The sequence below is a fragment of the Hemicordylus capensis genome, chromosome 2, assembly GCF_027244095.1.
Source record: "Hemicordylus capensis ecotype Gifberg chromosome 2, rHemCap1.1.pri, whole genome shotgun sequence".
NCBI classification, from domain to species: domain Eukaryota; kingdom Metazoa; phylum Chordata; class Lepidosauria; order Squamata; family Cordylidae; genus Hemicordylus; species Hemicordylus capensis.
Window position 1 is genome coordinate 382,616,231 of NC_069658.1, and position 26,273 is coordinate 382,642,503.

At 45.4% G+C, this 26,273-nt stretch overlaps 1 protein-coding gene across 6 annotated transcripts in view; it reads right to left on the minus strand.

Moving 5' to 3' along the window:
* Positions 1-26,273, minus strand: part of LOC128346616 (bMERB domain-containing protein 1-like) — a 79,267-nt gene that overhangs the window by 38,490 nt on the left and 14,504 nt on the right. For 4 of the 6 annotated variants that reach the window (XM_053300095.1, XM_053300091.1, XM_053300097.1 and 1 more), the window contains 4 exons: positions 11,256-11,329; positions 10,008-10,122; positions 8,303-8,376; positions 1,395-4,586 (listed from right to left, as the gene is read on the minus strand). In XM_053300095.1, coding sequence (XP_053156070.1) covers positions 4,468-4,586; positions 8,303-8,376; positions 10,008-10,122; positions 11,256-11,329 — 382 coding nt within the window. In that variant the 3' untranslated portion in view covers positions 1,395-4,467. Of the gene's footprint in view, positions 1-1,394; positions 4,587-8,302; positions 8,377-10,007; positions 10,123-11,255; positions 11,330-26,273 lie in introns of those variants that run through there. The other 2 variants (XM_053300092.1, XM_053300093.1) reach the window with 1 other exon arrangement.

Genomic DNA, 26,273 nt, shown 5'->3' on the forward strand with positions numbered 1-26,273 from the left:
ATTATGTCTAATATTAATTAGTTGAAAAGTGATAGATATTCATAGAATTGTAATGAATTAGATGGTATAACTTAAGGTCTTCTATTTCAACCTCTTACCCTTAATATTGGATCAATGGCAGAATATACAGATATCTCTGGATTGGTGCATGTAGGAGGGTATTCATGGTTGTGAGTTATTTAATTTTATTCATACAAAAAATTAGTGATGGGATTAGGGGGTCAGACTAATAGGCGGAAGCAAGGGAGGGACAGGTGTGTAAATTATGACCACATTTTATATATGTCTGTCGAATCAAACAGGCTGGCTTACCACATACCAGTCACAATACACACACCAACCCACACTCACACAAAGAGCTACAGCTGCAGCTCTACAGACCATAGTGAGAGCAGGTTCAATTAAGTTTAGAAAAAAGTTCTCCATTGTAAAGCTGCTTGGTGTCCATCATCTGTGGAAGAGCAGTTTAGAAGTACCTACACACGTCTGTCCTGATTCTTTCAGAGAGGTGTCTAACTGGTCACGGGTGGAGCAACCCTGGCTTTAAAACTTTCTCCCCATTGAATCATTAATATATCTCTATAGTTGCCCCCACCTGCAGCTGCCACTACATATTTATGAAGAAATCACAGTTCTCTATTTGTCTGGGTTCACAGTGGACCAAGACACAACACTAGTTAAGTGTCCTTGATGAACAGAGCTTGACATGCTGGCTAAATGGCTTAATGCAGGGGTGGAGCCACCATAGTGCGAATGGGTTCAAAGAACCCGAGGAGCTGCCGTTCTCAGGGGCTGTGGCTCGCACCCCAGATACACTCCCTGCATCTGATGTCAGATGCAGGGGACGTGGCTGGGGGTCTTCTGGCAGTGGGCTGAACCAGGGCTGCCCCTGGCCTCCCTACGCCACTGGTTCAATGGAAGTCCCACTGGAATTAATACACCAAGTTAGTCATGACTAACATTCCCTAGACATTTCAATGGGATGCTGACTGAATCATGTAGTCAGGATGTCAGCCACTAGCTGTCCACATTGCGGAGCTCTTTACAGCAGTAAGTGAGCTGCTCTCCCATGGCTTCATGCCATATGGCACTGCTGTTACATTCAAGGGCCCAACCACCGGGTGGGGTGGGGCTAATCATGGAGGCCCTTCCCACCCAGTCGTCACCTCTCATCCTGGACAAGCAATGATTGAGTGGGAACAACATGCACAACTGTGTTGGGTGTCCATGTGGTGCTGGGCTGTTAACTTTTACAGCACTGTTGTGGGATGAAGCCACAGAGAAGTGGCTGCTGGAATGTCTGAAAGGTACCTGTGGATTAGAAGAAGCTGATTTAGGAGTCAGCAGGCAGCTTTCACAAAGGGGTTCAAGATGTTAATTATTCCAGACACCTCTGAGTGGACAAGGAGGATCAGCTCAGAGCTTTTAATAGAGTTCTTTAATAGAGTTCTCCATCATGGAAAGCTGAAAACAAAGCAAGCCTGACCTATACACAAACAGGTCTATCAAGCTGGTTGAGTAGTTCATACAGGCCTAAAGTCTGGACATGTGTGGTCCTGGTATATATGAACATAGTCTGCAGGCCAGATGTATGATTCCACCAGGAAAATGTTTATGAGGAATTATGCTAGCATAGAACCATGTCTTCTTTAACCTTTCTCTGTGCTAATATTGTGAGTTCTGATTTATAAGATCTTATCTCTTTGCTCAAAGCAAGTCAAGTGTGCCTTTATCAGATCTGTGCTCTCATGGCCACTTTGAAAATATCACGGACCATAGAACCAGACCATATACATAGAAAAATATATATGCACCGTGTATAATTATAATTATACACGGTGCATATATATTTTTCTATGTATATAGTCGAGTTCCCTTTTTTAAAAGGCAGACAGAAAGAAAACAATGTGACTTATACTAACCATTTGCTTGTGCTAGGTGAAGCATCCCATCTTTCTTGGCAATTCAGAATGCCAGTCTCTCCCCTTTCTCCCTAATCTCAACCTAATCACTTTCAATTCATCTCCTTTGGCTACTGTGTCATTCTCTTTTTGCAGCTGTGATCTTCACTTTCCCTCCTACCTGGAGCGTGAAGCCATTAGCACAAGTGAAGCCATTAGCACAGGTTTTTGCTCTGAGCTTTTGATCCACGTCCCCTCTGGGCTTGAATGACTGAATCCAATTGGTGTTGATGCTGGTGTTTATAAAAGGATATACTACATCCACATGGATGCCCATTAGTCATTGTTCTTCAAAAGAATGCAAGATGCACACATTTCCTAACCATGACCTCTCCTAGAGTTTGACACCAACCATGCAACAACAGAACCCTAATCACTGGTATCTCCCAGAAGATATTCAATGAAGATGGCAAATAGGAAAGAGGACGACTCTGCAAAAGCAGAAATTCCATGCTTATCTGTTCGTCCCAGCACTTTCAACCAAGAGGTGGATGCACAAAATTCTGTGGAGCTTCACTTTCAATGTGACAACTGAGTAGACCGTCTCAGCTTCAGCTCCTGGCCAACCCAGCTCAGGCAGGATCAAGTGGCATCATAATGGCCAGATACCCAGATGACAAGCTCTTTGCCTTGTCTAATGCCTGCTGTGTTCCCTACATTTACTGCTGGCGGAAGCAGAATCGACAGTGAGAGATGGTTGGGAACTACCTGGAGATCCATGGGGAAAGACTTTATTGAAGAGGAATCTGTGGGCCCCCTGTTTCCTGTAGCACAGTATTCAAACTCCAACATTCCGGTTTAGATTCAAAGAGTGTGAAGGTACCTGTCCAAACAATTTGCAACAGGCAAGGCATCTCAGGAGGAAGGGCTGCAGAGTAAATGGCATTCATGGGAGTGGAACACAGGAAGCTGCCATATACTGAGTCAGACCATAGGTCCATCTAGCTCAGTATTGTCTACACAGACTGGCAGAGGCTTCTCTAAGGTTGCAGGCAGGAATCTCTCTCAGCCCTGTCTTGGAGATGCCAGGGAGGGAACTTGGAACATTCTGCTCTTCCTAGAGCAGCTCCATCCCCTAATGGAAAGATCTTACAGTGCTCACATATCAAGTCTCCCGTTCATATGCAACCATGGTGGACCCCGCTTAGCTAAGGGGACAAGTCATGCTTGCTACCACAAGGCCAGGTCTCCTCTCATGGGGGAGGATCAGAGCAGTTCCCAAATATTAAAATGGCTAGCAGATCATGGAAGAACAACTGTTTGCCACCGAGGGAAGGTCCTAAAGTGGGTGTAGGTTGTGGTAAAACATAGATAAGTTATAGATCAGCTTCCGGATGTTTTGAAGTTGATGCTATTGAAACTTACCCTAGAAGTTTCAAAAAGCAGAGTGGATGTGCTGCTAGGGATGGTTTAAGGCTAGAAAATCCATCTTTACTGGGACTCACAGGGCTGCTTAAAACATGTCATTTCCCGTATATGTGTATAGGAATAAACATCTGTGTCCATTGCCATGTGTGAAGATCCTGCAAGGGTCTATTTCACCACATATATATGTGCTGGGAAGGAGCAATAGGCCATGGTTCCCAATCCATGTACACACAGCAAGACACACATGTGCATTGACGCATGACAATGTACACATTTATTTCTTACATCCATTTACCCAAATCTATAGAGGAAAATCATCATGTATGAAGCAACCCTCAATTAGCAACCTGTCTTTGCAATAAACACAAGAATGAAGAGCTGATCTCTGTGAGTGGGATTGCTACTGGGTGGCAATGTAAGCATGATGCTGTCACTTCAGCAGATTGTCATAGTTTGCACTTGGAAGCAGCTTTTGTAGATTTGCTACAGAGCAGTGAGAGCCTCTGTGTCCTACAGTTGCTAAGTAACACCACTGGATCACAGCTGTTTGCATTTGACTTGCTAACCAGGGAATGCCTGAGGAAGGGTAACAGTCCACACCACCACGCAGTAAGGCAGGGGGCATTCTGCTGATTCCTCCTGCTTTTAGATAGCCAGGCTCAGAGCAAAGAGCTCAGTCCTTCTATCATGTAGTGTTTCCCTTTAATAGTGAAATTACACTCCCACTCCACAAAATCCTCTCTGGCGTAGCCAATTTGGTAAACAGCATCCTAACAGGGGGGTCCTGTTTCCCTGCCTGTTGTATTAAGAGGTGTGGAGAAGGCCATCGTGATCTTTGTCCCTGGTTTGGCTCTTTTCTGCAGCACACAGCTCTGTGCTTGGGATACGACACTGCAGTCTGGGTATTAACGAAGGCCGATTGTGATAGGCAGGTGGGTGGACAGTCCTGCCTACACATGGTTTCCATGTGTACTTTCAGTGCCAACACCATCCACAGGGAAATCCCTCATTTCCATTCCACGAGCTTGTGAATCTGCTGTGATCTGAATGAATCCTGTTGATCAGGGGTTGGTGGGGTGGGGGCAGGGCTTACCCGTGAATACATCTTGTGTTGGGGGAAAATGGGCAACAGCCCTGCCTACATGACTGAGCAGGTGAAGCCACAGCACTCCTTCAGGAGGGTGAGGCCTGTCTTTGTTACATACGGTGTAGAGGTTTGCTGTGCTCTTGATGTCATCTTCTTTTCTTTTGCAGGAGCTGTGAAGAACAACCAGTTATTATTACCATGGGAACAGTGGCTGTGGTAGGGCCTCAATGTGAGTCACAATTAACCTGGGATGTAAGGGGTGCTTTCTGGGTCAGTACAACTCAAGCTGAAGGGCTAGGCTTTGAAGGTGGGCCATGAACTCATGTGTGTTCTCAAGTTCATTTCACATATATGGTGTGATAGGCAGGTGGGTGGACAGTCCTGCCTTTGAGTGGACCTGTGGTTTCACTCCCCCCTCCCTCCCGTCCAAACCTGGACGTCACGGAGAACTCCTCTCCGCAGTCAGTGAGAAGGCAGAGAGGAGGGGCAACTGGCTGCTGGGGCTTCCTTCTTGATTTAAGGACAGCCCCAGCAGCCAATAGCAGCCAGAGCAAGGGTGGAGCTTTGTCCCTCGACTCCGGTTGCTGGACAACAAGACTGCGGCGCCGTGTTCAGCCAGAATGCTGGCACCGCAGAACTGGAGGTCCAGGAGGCGAACCTCACTAGAAACCGAAGGTACAAATCAGAGTCTGGGGAGAGAAACCATGGGTCCATTTTTTGTCTAAATCATAGTTGCCTGCATTTGGACAAACAAAAATTGAAGCTGGAGGCCCCTTTACCTCCAGTTTTGTGTAGCATGTGAATGTGGCCAGAGTCAACAAGCAGCTGCTCCCAATCTTGGCTCTCTGATAAGTATACCAGTTTGGTACATGTATTTGCAAACAAGCTTGTCACCATCACTACTGATGTTACATATTTAGGTATACAATGGAAAATCATAGAAATATACTTCTTAAAAATTAATATGCAAAGTGGTCCTGAGGTGGCTGCAGAATGCATCCCATAAATACCCAGGATCAGGAAAAAGGCCCATGGCCTTTAAAAGGCCCAAGGCTTGAGGCCTTTAACGTCAAAACAGCCTCTGAACCCTCACTGAAGACACAGACCTGATTCACATAACCATTTTGCAGCAGAAGTTGCTGCTTGAGAAGTGATTAAGAAACAAAATAGAAATATAAGCAGTTCTTTCCCACACAGTTTGGGAAATTTTAGTTACACACAACTTTTGTTTGTTTGCAAGGTGTGTGCACTGGCCAATGGAGATTGCCCCAAAGGCATGGGGAACTTTGTCACCGAAATGACTTCCCTCATGGAAATACCCAGGCAGTTTGAGCTTCAAGTTGCAACCATATTGCAATAATTGTGTGAATCAAGCCATGATACTGACATAGGCCCTGACCTGAGAGCTTGGTTACAATCTTAAACCAAGGCCATATTATAGAAGCAGAGGAGTGTGGAAATCAGATTTTTGCTATTGGCTTTTAAATTGTCTCTAAGAATTAGGTAATAGTGTGAAACTCTGAGGAATTTTTTAAAAATGTAGTTAGCCCAGTTGGCCATGCCAGCTCCAACGTCTCAAGTACATATGCCTGCCTGCCTACATGTCCCTTATTTTCCCATCAGGTGAAGGGAAAAATAGGGACATGTTGGCAGGTATGCAGGTGGCATTAAATGTATCACTGGCTCTGACATGCTTTAATTTTCCTTGACAAACAGCATCTGGATTGGGACCTCATGTGGATTGGGACTATGCTGATGACTTTTGTTCTCCCCTCCATGCTGCTATTTATGAGAGGGGGGGAAGCTTCCATGTCAACTAATGTTTCTTTTATTGAACAACCAACACACACAGCAGGATGAGGGCAGGGTTGCGGGGGAGTGGTTTAGACCAGGACCACAGCAGGGATAGGGATAGAAAAAATCCCTCTATCCCTCCCCATGATTCTAATCTATGGAACCCCCTCCAGCTGATGTTTATGAAGGAAAATTAAATCATGTCGGTGGGGGCAAGTGACACATTTAACATCACATGATTTGGCCCTTAGAAACATCTTAGGGGAAGAATGTCAGGAATCAGCTAGGCATAACAGTACGGAATGCCCGGGCTACAAGAAGGCATGGTAACTGACCCTTGGGTTTGCACTACATTGCACTGAGGACCTTTGCTATAAGAATTGACTGGCCAGGATTAAAAGTGAGAGCATGAGCCAGACAAGACGAGAGAGAGAGAGAGCAGCTGACAACAGCAGACACTTCCACTGTACTCTTCCCTTCTTGCCACTGAGATAGGATGGGCTATCCTTGCAGACGGAAGTGCTCTAGGTCGGTAAAACTGATTATCTGAGTAGTGAGGTAAATCTGGTCTTGGGCGGGATCACACTCCTTCTGAAAGACAAAGGCCGCAGCTTGCGGGTGCTTCTGTGGTTTGCTTATTAGTAAGTTTAGGACATTGAGCTTAAATAAAGAATTTGTTGAGTAAACTGCATGAGTGTCCTTGTTTCTATGGGAATCCTAAGAGCTTGCAACTGTAATCTGTCAACAAGAGGCATTATAATATTTTATGATCTGAAATATGGCTGTCTCTGTCATACTAGATATGGGAAAGGAAACTTATCTCAGAAGGCAGGAATGAGATGTTACTTGAGTGTGATGGGTCTAAGACCTGCATTTATCCACACAAAAGACAGGCAAATGAAGTCGGGGCGGGGGCTATAATTGTGTGCACAGTTTTCAAGAACCTGTGCACAGCTGCCGTGGGGCCAACATGGCAGTGGCACCACCCCAGGGCCCTTTTCTCCCCACTGCACACTCCACCCCTGTCCCTGCCATGTGTGCAGCAGCAGCCTCCCTGAAGGAACAGACCACCGCGTGCGGCAGGGAGAGAAGGGGCACTGCAGCGGGGTGACACTGTCGGGTTGCGGGGTAGGCAGCCCAGGCCGCCTATGCCCTCCCTACACTACTGAATGAAGTACTTCTACCATAAACATCTAAGCCTGCCAGACCATCTCTCCCAGACAATGATGGGTTGCAACCATCTCACTGGCTGCACTTCTTCCCAGAGACCTCATATGGAGATGCCGAAGATGGCTAATTCTCCCATTGTGGAGCACAGTCCTCAGGTAATGTGACATTTCTTTTCTTTAATGGGTTATTATGCACGGCGGGAGGGTGGGGTGTATATTATACAATGGCCTGGTTCATAAAATCTTTTGAATCTAGGTAGAATGTGTTTTCATGACATTAGTGTGATTGTGTGAACCCACACCAAGGCAGGAATATCAGATCCATCTTGGGCAATAAAACACCATGGTGTGGATTCACACAGTAACACTAATGCTGGTAACTCACATTACACCTAGATTTGAATGACTGTGTGAACCAGGCCTGTGGTTCTTCAGGAGCACAGAAAAAGTGTGGAATATGATATAACTGGTGCAGAATTCAGCTTTCTGAGAACTTCCATTTTCACAAATGAAAATGGAATGTTAAAAAATGTTTTAAAAGCAATTATCAAGCTCAAATGGCTGCAGAAATATGCTTGAAAATGCATAAGCAATGCACCTGCTGAATTCTCAGACCACAGAGAGGTGGCCGAGAATAAAATTGCCAGTAATTAGGGGCAACACTTCAGTGTCCTCAGCCCTCTCATGAATAGCAAAACCAGACCTATTTCCACAGAATAGAAAAACACCGTAGAATAAATATGCAAACAATGAGAAATTATGCAGATTTGTTCAGTATTGCATAATTTACATCCAGATCACAGAATCCAGCTATTCAGGGTGCAGAAATTTAATGTTGGGTTTTTTTGGTATGGAGTTCACACAGTTTGACTTTAAGCCATCTCAAGACTGGAAATGGCAGCCGAGTGTTCCTGAGTACCTACTTGCATTTAGAAGGCAGCCTTTGGAGAACTTGTTCTTCAGAAATTCAGCCATTTCCTTATCTTCTTCTCTTTCTCTGTGAAAGGATGAAATGGACTATTGCCCCTTGGTTGAGGATTTGCATTACAGAATATACTCATCACTTGTTGTGAAGATATGATTACAGTCCAAGTGGGTAAAAGGACTGAAGTCAAGGGACCATAAGTTACTACTTTCCAAAATGCCACGAGGATAACTCTGTTCCTTTGTCCTTCCCTTACCCTCCTGGAATGTATTGAGCTCAGTAGGTAAAGGTCTTCCCTTTTAGGTCAACCTTTAAGGGTCTAGTAATCTACAGAGGAGGGTATCTGCTATGGGATGCACAGCTCCCTTTGCTGACTCATGCCTCCAAGACCTTGTTCCATGTACTTCTATGCTCAGCATCTAGGACTATTCTTCTGACTGTACTTCTCTACAGTATTTCAGAATCTCCAAAGTCTCCAACATTGCAACTCAGAACAAATGACACAGATCAAGAAGGCTGATGAAGGACATTGGATTTCATTTTTATTTTATTTCTTGCATTTATATTCTGCTCTTCCTCCAAGGAGCCCAGAGTGGTGTACATAGTTAGGTTTCTCCTCACAACAACCCTGTGAAGTAGGTTAGGCTGAGAGAGAAGTGACTGGCCCAGAGTCACCCAGCAAGTATCATGGCTGGATGGGGATTTGAACTCGGGTCTCCCCAGTCCTAGTCCAGTACTCTAACCACTACACCACACTGGCTCTTAGAGTTATTTGAGTTATTTTAAGTTAAAATTTGAGTTATTGCTGAGTGCAGAGTAAGTCTGCCTTGGCCATTGTCCTCCACCCATTCCCACTTTCATCACATCTCCCATTGCTACCTTTACCATTAGGAAAATTCCTCACTACTTTCACTACTTGCTTTCTCACTACTTTCTTTCTTATGATGATTACATTAAAAATATGCCCATTTAGAATTGCCCTTTACTACTGAGGGCAATATTGGGGCTTTTAATCACTGTAATTGTTTAATTGTTGTTTTAAAATGTTTTTAAATTGTTAATTGTTGTTATATTGTTTTTAATTTGTTTTAGCTCTTTATTGTTTTAGTGGTTTGTTTTAATTGTCAACCGCCCTGAGCCATTTTGGAAGGGTGGAATATAAATCAAATAAATAAAAATAATAATAAATAAAACAAACTCTGGCCTTGTATTCAGTGGCCAATACTCTAATTAACATGAAACAAAGCTGCACTGGTGCAAGAGCTGCACACAATCACGGTGAAAGTGCACTTTTGTGCAACTGTGCAAGCGTTAGTGGTGGATTAACGGAGAGGCAGAGTAGGCATTTGCCTACGGTGGCAAAATCTCAGGAGCGGCAAATTTTGCCCCTCCTCACATTTTGCCGCCCCTCTCTGTGGGCAGCAGCAGCTGCAGCAAGGGTGGAGTGGGCGAGGGAAAAGTCCCCCCTTTTACCTTATATTTTAAAAAGGCAAACCTTTTTTTATTTGGGGTAAAAGGGTGGCAAAAGCCTTTTTGCCTATGGGTGGCAAAAAGCTTAATCCGCCCCTGGCAAGAGTTCCTTGCAAAACATATGTTTCGGAATACACGTGTGAACACCTGCAACAGAACTGGCCACATGGCAATATTGGCTTGGAGCCAAGACACCCCAACTTACAAGCACCCCTGATGTTTTCCATGTGTACCTGAGCCTTTCAAACTCCACATCGTCCACAAGGAAGTCCCGAGTCTCGACAAGCTTGTGAATCTGCTGCACTAATTCCTCTTCACGCTGCTTCTCCTCTTTCGATTTCTTATTCTCTGCAGTACACAAGAAACATGGCAATTGGTTCATGGCCTGAGAACCCAAGCCAAGAGACTGTGAACGGGATAGGCAACCGTACTGAACTGTTTCCCAGCAATGATGGGCAACAATTCAGTGTGCAACAATCCCATTCATCTGGACTCTCCTGCAGATCCTTGCAACCTCTTGGCTGTAAATCTTATTCTGTGTGAGGGAGGCTCTGCAGCCACTGAAAAGTCTATGCTGTGCATGTTTTATGACTGCATCCCTGTTGAGGCATGCATGAACATATATTTGCTGTTGCAATATACATGTAGTCAGTTATTCTGAATGGGGGGTCCATATTTCAAGAGCTCTCATCTCAGGACTTGAGCTCTCATCTCAGGACTTGAGGTGCTTGAAGGCCTCTGGATGTTTCTCAGAAATCGCTTCAACTGGGAAATTGCTATATATTGAATCATTGGTTCATCCAACCTTCACAAACCAAGAGCCAAAAGACAAACAAAAACCCAGAATGCACAATGCCAAATAACCATATGCTTTTAAAAATTAAGCTTTTGGTATTTTTATTATTCTAGAACCTCCCGCTAGCAGGGGTGTGGGAATGATCATAAATCCCCACTCCATTCTGTGGTGGGGCTGCCTTCTCTTGCCTCCAGATGCCCCCGTACAAAGAGAGGTAAGCGGGGAGTTTAGCTTCACCAACCTCTCTTGGGTCTTCTGGAGTGCTTCTGATCACACAAAGAGGAAGGGGCAGCATTTGGCAATTCCCTCTGCAGTCCTCTGTGCTCCCTGAACCTTCAGGAACATATTTTAGGGGCTCAGGGAGCTGTATGGGGAAGGGGAAATAACCAGATTGCTTCACCCACCACTGTGCGAGCAGAAGCAGCCTGTTTGCACATTTTTTACTCTGGATTTTATATATATATTTATATATATTTATATTTATAGCTGGTTTAGTGGCATTGCATGTGTATGGAGGGAGAAGCAGGTGTGGCCTGATGCCTCTAAAGCTGGCAAACACTGTCTTTGCATTGGTAGATCTAAATCTGTATTGAGGGTCTGTGGCTGGCACTAACGGAATCCTATAGAAAAACAATGTACAAAAATGTTGAGTTCCTGAGAGAGTTGATATGGATATTGGCCTTACCTGGTAGTGCAATCAGTTTCTGCAACTCCTTTTTCAACCGAGTGATTTCCTTACAGAGCTGGATGTCATCCATCCTGCAAAAAGATGGGGGGTGGGGGAGTCCTCTGAATACAAGAGACCATACAGACAGGACAGCTGAGCATTCTTTGCCTTCTCTTTAGCTTTCAACAGATGGCTGGTAACCACTCCAAGTTGGGTTAATAGTTTTGTTGGCAAAAGCCAGCTATAGACTACCCACTGGGGCCTGTGATGCTACCTGTATTATTTTCCACTTTTCAGCAAAGACATTTGACAAGAGTTATGTCAGGGATTTAGCATCCCCGGTTGCTATACAACATGGCTCTTGCTCAAACCAATATGGGCAGGCAGAATTAACTTTATTTAATTGAATAAATAAAGAAATGTCCGGCGGGGGCCCCTGCCGGCCTGCCAGCTCCGATATTCCCTCAGCAGCCAAGGCCAGAGAGGCCCTAGGTGGGGCAGGTGGCCAGGCAGAGCAGCCCGACAAGCGGCCAGCTGAGACTCTGCAAGACCAAGGAGCAGGGCTAGAGGGGCTGGGGGAAGGGCAGGGGCAAGTGAGGGAGGAGGCGGCAGCAGACAGAGGCACAGCTGAGGGGGATGAGGGTGAGAGTAGCCTGATATGGCAGGGCGTAGGTCCAATTAGTGGGGGATTGGGATGCATCAGCTGTCAGGAGGGATTTAAGGCAGGCTCGGCCAGTGATGAGGGGCAGTTGGAGGGCGAGTGGTGGAGGTCTCCGGAGAGAGACGGCCACAGTAACCCCAAGGACCCTGGAGGAGGAGGAGGACTTGGGTGAACCAAACCCCCTCCCCTCAAAGAACTCTGAGGCCCTGCCTGGGGGAGGTGAGAGGGAGAAGTAAAACAAGAGAACGGCCGTGGAGAGACCAGTGTCGTGGCAGTAAATAAATTACATTTTTATACCACCCTATCCAGAGGTTCTGAGTGGTGCACAACAACAAAACAAAAAACAAACAATCATTTAAAACAATCAGCTTAAAACAAATTTAAAGACAGTTTAAAACTTTTAAGAACAATGTAATAACCTTGGAAGGCTAGACCAAACAAATAAGTTTTAAGGGCTCTCCTGAAGGCCAACAATGAACCCAAACCATTAATTTCTGCCAGAAGAGCATGCCAGTGTGTTGGAACTCTTACTAGTACCACCGGTGTGATACCACGTGTGGAGGAACCACAGATCCCACCAGCCCCATGATATCTATGTTTTACCGCTGCCACCAAGAAGACTTTTCTTTTATAGGGCTGGGTCTACTAAAACAGCCCTACACTTCTGCCAAAAAAAAGGGGAGGGGAGAGAAAACACTCAGTAGGGTGAAAAGGCTCTAGGTGTGCAGTGGAGCCAATCAAACAACAGCTTCAAAATTTTAAATGCAACAAAAAAGTTTACTTTGGGAAAATTTGGTCAGTTTTAAAACATTAGCTTTAGTTTCTTACAAAACAGTCACCAAAAGAGCATAAAGGATGAAATAAAAGGGTTGGGGATAATGCATTCACTAACCTAACCTAAACTGGTCCCTAACACAGAGTCCTCTGCAGTTACTTGGCTTGTTTCTTCTGCAGCTTCAGATCTTAGTCACTTTTCCCAGCCTGGGATTAAATCCAGACTGGTGGTTCAGTGATTAGCACTCTTCAAAAAGTCTTCACACTCTGTGGTGATTTTCAGCTATTGCTTGCGACTTCAAACTCTGAACCATGCCAATTAATTATTAAATAGCTTAACCCATGCAGTGCAGAGCATCTGCGTGCTAATACTTGATTGCTCCCCTCATCCCCTGCTACAGCCTCCCTCACCTCAAGGATCTCTCCACCCTCACACCTGCTCCTCCTTCTCCATCCCATTGCTTCCATCCCTCTTATCCCTCTTGGTCACTCCCCCATCCCTTTACTCCATCCCCTCTCACCCCTCTTGGTTCTGGCTGCAGTGTTGCTGGTCCCTATTGGCCAAGCTGCAGTCCCCTATCCCCAGAGACTTCCCCACCCCCTGCTTCTTCCCACAGGAGCAGGAGCAGCAGCGGTTAACCAGGCCCTTCCTCACTGCCAGCACCACCTTGGCTGCTCGTTCCTCTCAAGCCACTGGCAGACCCTTGCTTGCCTGCCTCCCTCCACTAATGGCCTTGGTAGCCCCAAACAGCAGCAGTGGTTTACTGGGCCCTTCCTTACTGCCAATAAGTGCCTCCCCGGCCACTCGTTTCCCTCAGGCCACTGACAGACTCGGGCCCATCCCTCACCCTTCCTTCTTTCTCTCTTCCCCTCCCTTCTTTTTCTCTCTTTCTCTCTCCTCCACTCGCTCTTCTTCTCCCCTCCCTTCCTGAATTAGCAGAACTTGTTCATTGTGTTTCCTCATCTAATTCACACAACGGCAGCCTCCTCCTCCTCCTCAAGGGGCTATTTCCTCCCTCATGACCCCTCTCTTCGCAGACCCCTGCCCACTATCCTTTTATATTTATAGATTCCTCTCCTCTGCAATCAAGAACATCTTCCAACCAGTAACAGTTGCATTCCAACTGACCTTAACCATCACAGGCTCCTCCTCCCTATTTGCATGTGGAATTCCCTACTGCCCAATCACCATGGTGCTTCTGCTCTCACAGGCTCCTCCTCTCTATCTGCATATGGAATCCACACTGCCCAATCAGGTGTTTCTGCTTGTGAACTCTCATGAGAGCTGCCACACAGATTTATCTTGAGTAGGCAAAAGATATCCATTCCTGTGAAATGGGTAGTGTGGAAGCAACCTTTTCTATTCCCTTTGCCGTCGTCCTGTTCACTGATCTGGATTCTTGACTCTTCTCTCCTATCATATGGCTGTATGGGCTAATAAACTTATTTGAGAGCGTATCTGCTTTAGATTTTGCTCTGAGAGTTACAGTGATTAATTCATTTAGTGTAAAAAGTGTGTGTGGTCTTAAAACTATCCCGATCTTAAACATACATACATACATAAAATCCCAAGAGTGCAGATGGATTCTAAGTGGCATTAAAATATAGCCAACTGCCAGATCCCACTAAGCTGTCTGTGATTTCCAGCCTGCCAAAAATAAAAAAAAATCAGTTGCTACTGCCAAATTTCTGCATCGCATCAAGTGTTAATTTAAGGTCTTCTCCCCTTCCTTTGTATTAGCTATGGGTATGCCTTAGAGAATTATATATATAGATTCTTCTCCTTCGCCTCCTTCTTTATCATCACAGTTCTGCACAGCACCCCATTGCACCAACTCTGCCTTCTTGACTGCTTCTCTCTCTCTTCTTGATTCTTCACTTCTTCATCCTCTAGCTCTTGTAACTGCAAACTCTCCACTCTCTTCAAAAAAATTGAACTAAACTGTGCTAAAAGCAACCCCCTTTTATACATAAATTTCTTCAACAAGTTTTTAAACAGCCCAATCAGGGTAACTCAAATTCCCTCTGTTTTTAAAAATACAACCAATAGAATTGAACTTTCCTTTCCCTCCAAAATCAACCCAGTACATTGCATCATGGTTAACTGACACAGCTTAAGCAGAAGCCATGAACCTTTGACTCTGCCAGGTTTTTCTAACACAGGGACTTTGCAAGCATTTTATACATACTATTTACAATAATGAAGAGGTTTGTGCCTCATTCCTTCACACACAGCCCAGGAGCAGCTACAGAGAAGGCCCAGTTCAGTATCACCACCAGACATACTGGTGGTAACTGGAGACAAACCACCCCAGATGACCTTAAAGTGTGGTGGGGATCATACAGAAGAAGGCACTCTCTAAGATAACCTGGACCTAAGACATTCAGGGCTTTAAAGGCAAGAACCAGCATGTTGTATTTTGTCCGGAAACATATTGGTAGCCAGCGCAACTGTTTAAGTACTGGCAAAATATGGTCTTTCTGGGTTACCACAGAGATCAATCTGGCTGCTGCATTTTGGACTAACTGAAGTTTCTGAACTACATACAAAGGCAGCCCCACATAGAGCACATTGCAGTAGTCAAGCATGGAGGCTACCAGCTGATGCACCACTGTTTTGAGATGATTCTCTTCAATGAATGAATGCAGCTGTCGAATCAGCTGAAGCTGATGGAAGGTGCTCCTGGCCATAGCTTCCACCTGAGATACCAGGGTGGGGACTGGATTCAAGAGCATTCCCAAGCTGCATACCTGTTCCTTCTGGGGGAGTGTAACCCCATCCAGCACAGGAAGATCTAACTCATCCTTCAAATTCTGATCCCCCACAATGAGCACCCCCATCTTGCTTGGATTCAGCTTCAATTTGTTATCCCTCATCCAGCCCATTACTGCTTGGAGGCAGGCATTTAGGGAATGAGTGCCATTTCCTGATGATGATGGTGGTGGTGGTGATGACGATGACTATGACAAAGAGAAATATATTTGGGTGTCATCAGCATACTGATGATACTATGCACCAAATCTCCTGATGACCTCACCCAACAGTTTCATGTAGATATTAAAAAGCATTGGTGACAGAATGGAGCCCTGAGGAACTCCATATAATAACTCCTGTTTTAACTACCGTCGCCAAGCTCCACCATCTGGAATTTACCCAAGAGATAGGAGTGGAACCACTGCAAAGCAGTGCCTCCTTTCCCCAACTTACAGGTGATCCTCCTATCCCCAACTCACAGGTGATCCAGATCCGGGGGATAGGAGGCAAAGCAGTGTCGCCTATTCCCAACAACCAGGTGACCCCCAACTGGAAGGTGATCCCAGGCGTCCCAGGTGATGCCGAGAGATCTCAAAGAACCAGCTGAGTGACACTCCCTCTGTCGATTCCCTGGTAAAGATCATCCAGCAGGCCAACCAAGGCTGTCTCAACCACATAACCAGCTCTAAAGCCAGTCAGAAGTGGGTCTACATAATCAGTTTCCTCCAAAACCACCTGGAGCTGGTTAGCCTTGTCCAACCATGGAAGACTGAAGACTGGCCTATAACTATCCATCACTGAGGGATCTAGGGAAGGCTTCTTAAGTCTAACCATTGCCTCCTTCAACAAGAAGGCATCCTACCCTCCCTCAGCAATCTGTTAATGATATTAACTAGGCCACCTCCAATAATTTCCCTGCTAGACAGAAGCAGCCAAGTTGGGCAAGGACCCAGAGAACAGGTGGTAGGCCTCATTGCCCCAAGTAGCTTGTCCATGTCCACAGACATCACAGATTGAAACTGATCCTATCTAATACTGCAGGATGGATTGCTGGACACCCCCTTAAGACTCTGCAGAAATAGGGGAGTCTAAGTCAGCCCAAATACAAGAGGTTTTATCTGCAAAGAACCCATTAAAAGCATTACAGCAGAACATAGTCTCCGGGGACTCATTCGAAACAGAAGGAGCATGAATTAAACTCCTCACAACCTGGGATAACTATGCTGAATGTGAAACTGCAGACGCAAAGTGTGTAGACCAGAATTGTTTTTTGCTGCATGCACCGCCACCGCATAAACCTTCAAATGGGCTCCATGCTGTGCCCTGTCAGATTTGAGCTGAGTTCTCCTCCACTTGAGTTCCAGACACCTACCTTGCTGCTGCTCGAGGCTCTTTAACTCCTCTCAGAGGTGCACCTAGGTAATTTTGGAGCCTGGACCTAAAGGCCTTTGTAGGCCCCCTTTATGCTGGAGGCCCCACTCTGCAAGTTAGGCATCATCCCCATACACACACACACACTCCATGATAGGGATGGGCCCGGAGCGGTCCGGAGGCCATTGAAAAGCCTCTGGACTGGTCCGGACCTGGGTGGTTCGGTTCGGGGGTGGCGGGTTGCTTTAAGAGCGGTGGGAGGGTTTACTTACCCTTCCCGCCGCTTTCCTGCTCTGGCGCCATAAAGTTACGAGTAAAGTTACGCCGTAAAGTTACAAGTAAAGTTACGAGTAATTGGGGCGGCAGGATACCTCCCTGCCGCCCCTTCCCCGATGTTGCTCTAAAAAAAACTCCCAGTAGTCCTTTGCGCACGCGCATGTCAGAGACGTGACACGCATGCACGTCAGAGACGCAAAGGACTACTGGGAGGTTTTTTTAGAGCAACATCGGGGAAGGGGTGGCAGAGAGGTATCCTGCCGCCCCAATTACTCGTAACTTTACGGCGCCAGAGCGGGAAAGCGGCGGGAGGGGTAAGTGAACCCTCTCGCCGCTCTTAAAGCTACCCCCCCACCCCAGTGCCGGACCGCAGTGTGGCGGTTCTGTGCACACCCCTACTCTGTGACACACACAGTATTTTTAACATGTGGATTCTTGAGGACACAAACAGCAACTGAACTCACAAGAATGTAAGAATATAAGGCATATCTATGCATTAGGGAAAACATTTCAACACGCAACTTAATGTATTCCCATCCCACACATTTCTTTCTTCACTCCCTCCTCTGTCTCTAAAGCACCTGCACAGGTCACAATCACACTTGGCTGCCCGGCATAACTTTGGCCGCAAAGTCCAGGGGTAAGAGTGCTTCTGACTTCTCTTTATACCAAGAGGCCACTTTTAAAGCAGGTCGGAAAGGATGCTTAGGAATGATCATGTCTACTGCCCTGGTGAGTTCCCTATTCCAGGTTCCCACCAGGGCATCTACAGAATCACTGGCAGTACCAACTCTAAAACCCTCCAAGGCTTCTTAGAATCCTACTAGATCTAACAGCCTTCTCAGGCAGAACATCTTAATAGGTCCATCACCTCTGCAGGGATGGACTGTGTCCGTAAAACCAACCTTAACCAGGTAGTGGTCCATCCATGACAATGGGGAAACCACAGGAACCCCCAGCCATGGAACACCCCCCTGATCTGAACAAAAGACTAAATCAAGCTAAATGTCGACTCAGTGCACAGCAGCTGTGAAAAAGGATGCTGGATATCATTAGGAAGAGGATTGAAAATAAAAATGCTAATATTATAATGCCCTTATACAAATCTATGGTGTGGCCACATCTGGAGTACTGCACACAGCTTTGGTCACCCTATCTTAAGAAGGATACTGATAGAACTGGGAAAGCTGCAAAAGAGGGCCACCAAGATGATCAGGAACCTGGAGCACCTACCTTATGAGGCTAGGCTACAGCATCTGGAGCTTTTTACTTTGGAGAAGTGGTAACTAAAGGGAGACATGACTGAGGTGTATAAAATTATGTATGGAGTGGAAAGGGTGGACAGAGAGAAATTTCTCTCTCTCACATACAATACTAGAACCAGGGGTCATCCCATGAAACTGAAGGTCAGGAAATTTAGGACTGAAAAGAGGAAGTACTTTTTTACACAGCGTATAATTCATCTATGGAATTCTTTGCCATGGGACATGGTGATGCCACCAGCCTGGATGGCTTTAAAAGGGGCTTAGACAGATTCATGGTGGACAGGTCTATCAATGGCTACTAGTCTGGTGACTGTGGGCCACCTCCAGCCTCAGAAGCACGATGCCACTCAATACCAGCTGCAGGGGAGCAACAGCAGGAGAGAGGGCATGTACATACCTCTTGCCTGAGGGCTCCCCAGAGGCATCTAGTGGGCCACTGTGGGAAACAGGATGCTGGACTAGATAGGCCTTTGTCTGGATCCAACAGGACTGTTTGTTTATTTATTCAATTTCTATACCGCCCTTCCAAAAATGGCTCAGGGCAGTTTACACAGAGAAATAATAAATAACTAAGTTGGATCCTTGTCCCCAAAGGTCTCACAATCTAAAAAGAAACATAAGATAGACACCAGCAACAGTCACTGTACAGCAACAGTGTACCTGGAGGTACTGTGCTGGAGGTGGATAGGTTACTCTTCCCCCGCTAAATAAAAGAGAATCACCACGTTAAAAAGTGCCTCTTTGCCAAGTTAGCAGGGGTTATGTTCTGAAGCATGTGGCCAGCAACATGAGTTGGTCCTGAAACGAATTGGGATAGGCCTATAGTTGTCATAGCCGCTATGAACTCCTGAGCCACACCAAACAAGTCAGCCTCAAAGTGGATATTGAAGTCCCCTAGCACTAAAATTCTAGGAGAACCAAACACCAAGTCCGAGACTAGCTCCGTCAGTTCAGTAGGGAGACCGGTGAGCAGTGGGAAGGATGATACACCAACACAATCACTTATCTATCCCTAATTCCCAGCCTCAAAAATACACACTCGGAATAAGTCAACTTCCTCACAGGGGCCCTGGTAAGGGAGATGGTATTCTTATGGACCACAGCCACTACACACACACACACACACACACACACACACACACACACACACACACACACACACACACCACCCACTTCCCCTAACCTGCTCCACAACAGAGTAGCCTAGTGGGAGAAGCTGGACCCAAACTGGGCCTTTTGCCTCCCCCCAACCAGGTCTCAGTTATATATGCCAGACTGGCTCCCTCATCCACAATTAATTCATGGATGATTTCAGTCTTATTCTGAAGTGACCTGGCATTACAAAGGAGCATGACTAGGCTCTGTGGGTAGTTGCAACTGGTCCCCAAGGCCCGAGAGCTGACAGGGCAGCCAAAAGTGGAATGAGTTACTAAATTCTATGTGTGGTCACATTTGGTTGTCAAGAAGGTGGTTATAACTGGAAAGCTAAGTTACTTTTTCTTGTATTGGTATTTTTTAAAACTTGGGTTTTATGGTTTATATTTTGTATTTTTGTTTGCTGTGACTTGCATTATAATGGTGTTATGATTTGTTGTGAGCTATTGATTTAAGGGAATAAGTATTATCTGGTTGGCTGTTTTTGTGTGATTATGTGAGTCATCTTTCCCCTTTCTCTGCTTATAGCACAACCTCTAAAGAAAAGATCCATGTGCATCAAATGTGGCTTCTCTGCATCTGAACTTTGCATCTAATGGCATGACATTATGTAACCTTCCTGGCAAACTGACTCTTCAATGGAGCTTTTATTTTTCACAAGTCTTTGATGTGCTAATCATTAATGCATACAATCTAGCTCAGACCATCTTTAAAAAGACACAATGAACACAGAGGTCTTGAATAATGACTGAAAACTGACATTTTGCCACCATTTAATTCCTAAACCTTTGGTAGTAAAGACCCCTATTCAAAAAGGATTTCCTTTTCCTTTTGCAGACATAAGGGATAGAAACATAATTGATTTTTAACAAGAGATCTTCTGGAGGTACCAGATTCTGCACTATGAACTATAAGCCATTATTTGTGCCATAATGAGGGGATGGCCAGCTGGCAACCTCTGGGCTATATCCAGCCTCCAGCACAATTTCATTTGTCCCTAGCTGCCTAACCATATTTGCATCAAGATACAACAGAAGGTTTGCTCACATTTTAACATGTAAGGGAACACTTTAATATTACACCTATCTTTTCAATTCTGCATGTAACAAGTATGTATATTTGTATGGTGCAGCAGGGAAATGCTTGACTTGAAAGCAGAAGGTTGCCTGTTCGAATCCCCGCTGGTACTATATCGGGCAGCAGCTATATAGGAAGATGGGCTAGAGTTCTTTATTGGGCTCAGATGTAGGAAAGGTTAGCAGGACTCTGTGTATTGATTTTTATTTTGAATTGAAAAAAAGTCAAAATCCTATGTAGCTTGTTTTATGGCATAAAATTACAGAAACATCTGGAACTGAAGCCCATGCCTTCCCCCTTGGACTATCATTCCATCCCGATGTGCAGGAATCTGCCCTTTGCCTTCATAAAGATCCCTCCCCACCTTTCCCAACCCTTTACATTTTCAGAATACCTGGGCTTAGAGTTCTGAAAATGGGTACACATGTGGTCCAAGATGGCAGGACTCTGTATTTTTATTTCAAGGAAATTGGTCAATCCTGTGATTTTAATGCATTTTCCCCTACTGCAGTAAAGCTGGCAGAAAGAGTTATCTCTATCGACTAAGTCCTTCACATCTCATGAAAGTGGAACTGTTACATCTGAATAAACAAACAACAATTTTTATTTTGTTTTACATATGCACTGTGCTCAAGTTGGTTTGTGACCCAAAAGGTCTGCATGAGAACTCTAAAGCAAGGGGCATGTGTTCTGGTTTTACCCACCCACCTACCCCTGCCTTATGAATGCACTATATGTCCAAGTTGGTTTTGTGTTTGAACTGTGGATCAACAGACACGTCTTGTGTCCCAGTTAGTTTTTGAATGATCAAGAAGCCATGTGAATCCATTCGGGCTTGGGTAGTCTTCTTTTTCTTTTTGCTTTTTTTGCAAATATCCTCTGGCCCAGATCTGAGAGTTTGTGGTAAAATGTACATATATGGAAAATGCTTATTTTTCAGGGCAGAGCTCCATAAGCTCATTAGGTCCAGGGTCCAAAATTACCTAGCTGCACCTCTGATCAACAGAATAATGCTGGTGAAGGTGTCAGTTTATGTGGGAGTAATAGTTCTAGTCCCTGAACCACTGTCTGCTGGACAGAGGGGCCTCTAAGAATACAGGTTGGCTACCTTTGAAATCTACCCAGATGTCTTGGTTCCCTCCCTTGCAAATAACTCCATCAATGTCAGAGATATGTTGTTGAGAGGTGTTGTTGAGAGGGTAGACCTAGGAGTTTGACAAGATAATGGAGTCCACACAGCCTCTGGAAAGATTTATGAAATATCCTTGTAAACCAAATGGTTAGTTTAAAGTAACAGATGCCTATTCTGCATTGTTATTTTCCAGCTGGGAACTCCTAGATGTTTATATTCAGGTTCTAGGAGCCTTTTTGGACAAAGTGCTTTGCCCCAATAGTACTATTACTACGAATATTCAACCCAAGTTCACAAAGTGGTTTATATAGAAAAATAAATAATACATAAATAAGATGGTACCCTGTCCCCAAAGGGCTCACAATCTAAAAAGAAACATAAGCCAGATAGCAGCCCCTGGAGGGATGCTGTGCTGGGGTTGGATAAGGTCAGTTGCTTTCTTCCTGCTAAATATAAGAGAATCACCACTTTAAAAGGTGTTTCTTTGGTCAGTTAGTAGGGGTATATTCCTCTGTTGCTGATGTAAGCATCTTTCCTGAAGGCTGAACTTCTTTTTCAGGGACAGTGCATCTTTCATCCCTCCAATAGCAATCTCTTTCCCCTGGGAAAATGTAATTGCCACCCTCAGCAAATTCATCAGTCTTGCTTTGCAGTTGTGATTGCTGTGTGGAATTTAGTTGTGCAACTGATGTTAGGCTCTTGTGACATCACTGACAATGAAGGACCCCATCGCCTTCCCCCTCACATCTATAATTCTTCAAATCTTTTAAAGGTTTTATGGCACAATTAAAAAAAAAAATTATTTAGAGGCTGGCTATTGTCATGCTGAACCACTCAACCATTCATGCTGCCTTTAAAAGAGAAAGAGAGAGAGAAAACGCTAGTAATCCCACCACCTCTCCCCTGACAGGAATTCACCTCCTGCATCCCTCTATTTTCCTTCCATACATCTTATTTTGTTTCTTTTTCCTTTTAAACAAACCTCTGCACTGCTTGGTGCTCCCCCTTTCAAGAAATACAGTTCTAGTCTCTCCTTTGATTTATTAAAAGCAGTGAAGAGCAGCATGGTTGCTACCACTGTCCCTGGCCCTCTTCTGAGGACAATGACTGACATCCAGACTGATGCTGTGCTTACAGGGGGCACTTGGCAGGAGTGCCCAACAGTAGGGGAATCCCCCAAGCCACCGTGCTCCTGGCACAGTGCATTGTGGGACGCTGGAGGACTTCCTCCTCCAGCTCCCAGCTCTGCCACTCAACACGGCTTGGCTCGTGTGCCATAGCAGAGCTGTAAGAGAAGGGTGGTCATGTGCAGGAAGACAGGTAGGAGCCTGCCTCCCCGCCTGCCCACCCCAACAAGGTCATGTGCACGACCACATTGTCTATGGCTGTTGATAATGATGAATTCCCTGCTTTCACGCGTAAGGTTTATTTGATCATCTGAAAGAGCCCTGAGCCTTCCTTGGTTCTGCCTTCCAACTGCTGCTGGGCTTAAAACAAAACCACCTGGGATTAAAATCAAATGAAACAACCATAGTATCTGACTATCACCCTTTCAGGCATTGCAACACATCTCTGAAAAGCCATAGGGGCATCTACATACTTATAGTCATTTTCGTACTACCCACTTCTGAAATCTGAAAGTAAGATTTACATTGCCTAGAATGTACATCATTGAAAAATGCGATCTCTTGCTGTCTGTTCTGCATGAACTGCCCTGCACTCATAACTGAAGCATTCCAAAATACAAGCCATTTTTAGTATAACTGAGAATACCTTCACAGACACCTACCTTCTTGCTGAACAGGTCAGTCCTAAGCACATTTACTCAGAAGTCAGTCCCACTAACTTCAGTGGGACTTACTCCCAAGTAAGTCAGAATGAAATTGTAGCCTTAAAAACTCATTGCCTAATCAGGCAGGCAGCTGCTTGCTAGGCTGCTGGAGGAACGAGTAGCAGTGAGGCTAGGCAACTTGGCTTCTGTCTTGCTTTGCGCCCACAGCCAGACATAAGAGATGGCACACAGGAAGTGGTTTAAACTCAGGCCATAGCTTTACTAAGCAATTAAAGAGATTGACAATGTGTAATTCAGACACAGCTCAGGTATCCGTCTTGGGTTGAGATAACGTCACCAGCGTGACCACAGACACCCTCCTGACTTTCTCCTTTCTGTTCTATAGAAAGTGGATCGGGCTGGGTGAAAATGCTAAACAGAGAATACAGCCACATTGGCAGCAGAGCCACCATCTGCAGGGACCCCTCCTTGCAGCACCTTCACTAACCTGTGCTTTCCCACATGACAATATGGGTTTCCTTGAGATACGTCCAAAACACGCTTTCAGTGTTGGCTGTTTCGTTTGTATCCATGTCTCCGATTGTGGCAATCCACAAAGCGCATGGAGGCTTCCAGTTGCATCCCATTCACAATGGTGTGCTCTTGCCACAGCTTCTTGAAGCAAAGGATTCCCCGCTAACCAGCTCTTAGCAGCTATGACTGTCCCCTCCTTCTTCAAACCAACGGCATTTGTGCATAGGAGAGATTACTGGCGGGCAGTGGAGGGGGGTGTCTAAGGTCTAGAATCAGAGAGTTTTAGAATTATGTTTCTTTTTTAGATTGTGAGCTCTTATTTAGGTTAATAATTGAAATTTTTAGGCTCACAATCTTATTTTTTAGATTGTGAGCCCTTATTTAGGGGACCATCTTTATTATTTCTTTTTCTATGCAAACTACTTTGAGAACATTTGTTGACAAGTGGTATATAAATATTTATTATTATTATTATTATTATTATTATTATTATTATTATTATTATTATTATTATAAGTAGTAGTAGGGACCTTGAAGGTCTCCTAAGCCAATCCCTGCTCTTGTCAGTGCAGAAATCTGTCCTGCCTTGTTTGCACTCAGAGCCAAACCACAGAGCGTTTGCCTCAATGGTTTAGGTCTCCTTTAGTCAATGAGCCCTTTCTCACGATCGGAGAAAGGGCTCCAAAGGGGCAAGGGGAGGAAGCCTTAAAATGCTTATCTCTGCTCTCCCTAGCGATCCCTGAGCGAATTGCTTGCCCAGACAATTGCTGGCTTCTGCCGGCAGCAGGGGATTTCTGGAGCTGGGAGGCCCCCGGTACTTCCATAATGTACCACACGACTGACTGGTACATTATGGGGAGTCTCTCGGAGGCAGATGGGAGGTACTGATGTGTAGGTGCTGTGTGGAGCCGTGCAGCACCGACACATGACCCATTAGCCCAGGTTTCAGGGGCGCTTGCAGCCTAAACCCTGGCTAACAGCCAGGGCACCTAATAGGGTTTGCCACTGTGCTGGATTCACACACGCAGGCAAAACCGGGCTGGACTTTCCTAGCCCAGTTTTGCCTCCGCATGTGAATTGCCCCACAAGAAGCCATATTGGGACCACACTGGGGATATTAACCAACCTGCCTACCTCTGTCACAGTCCTGATCTGTGGGGGCGGAGGGACCCTGATCCAGCAGTTGTTGTTGACTAAAGAAAAACTCAGCCTCTCAGAACTAATAATATTTTAAAAATCATATATAGTTTGGCCCTGAGGTGAACGGGGCTGTTCCATTTCAGGTGGGGATTCACATGACTGAATGCTCCTCCATATAAGAATTCCCTCCACGTAGAAAATAAGATGTCAGAGGGAAAAGGTTCTAGCCTGCCTTCTCTCTGACATGTTAATTTCCTATGTGTACGAATCTTTATTTTCTTTTATTTATTTATTATTTATTTATTTACATTTATATCCTGCTGTTCCTCCAGGGAGCCCAAAGTGGTGCACTACATACTTGAGTTTCTCTTTCACAACAACCCTGTGAAGTAGGTTAGGCTGAGAGAGAAGTGACTGGCCCAGAGTCACCCAACTAGTATCATGGCTGAATGGGGATTTGAACTCGGGTCTCCCCGGTCCTAGTCCAGTCCTTTCACCATGTGCCCCCCCCCACCCCACCCCCGCAGTCTGAAGTGGGACAATCTTTGTGAGCTGGGACCCAAGAAACCGCTGGGAGATGGGCTGCTACCTGAGCAACCAGTACCAAAAGTGGCCACCTGAGATACTCTGACACTGCAGCTTGGCTGTACTATTCTAAGAGTGAGGTCGTTCCTGATGGAGCATGAAGAAAGAGCATTCAGACTCAGGCAAAGCCCATCTTGATGAAGACAGGGATCTATGTCTGCATGTTTTTTCTCAGGAGGGAGGACAGGGCTAGGCTGTTTTGAAAGAGACAGTGTCAGAAGAGAGAATCACATGGGATCACTATCAGGAGTCACCCGTGCGGGTGGCTGTGTGGGAGTATTCATTAGATGTCAAATGTCTCAGACAAACTTGGAAGGAAAAGGCAATTAACAACTGGGAAGTCTGCCACTGCAATAACAACAACAACAACAACAAGATCTGGTGCAAGCCCTGACTAAGACCATAGCAACTCAGAGGGGTGGGGTGGGCAGACATCAGTCCACAGACCGGTTTTTATGAGAGATGCCAGCTCTTCTTCAGGAGAAACCAACTTGGAATTAAGATAAATTGAGATCCAGGAAAAGACTGCTCTCCATCCTT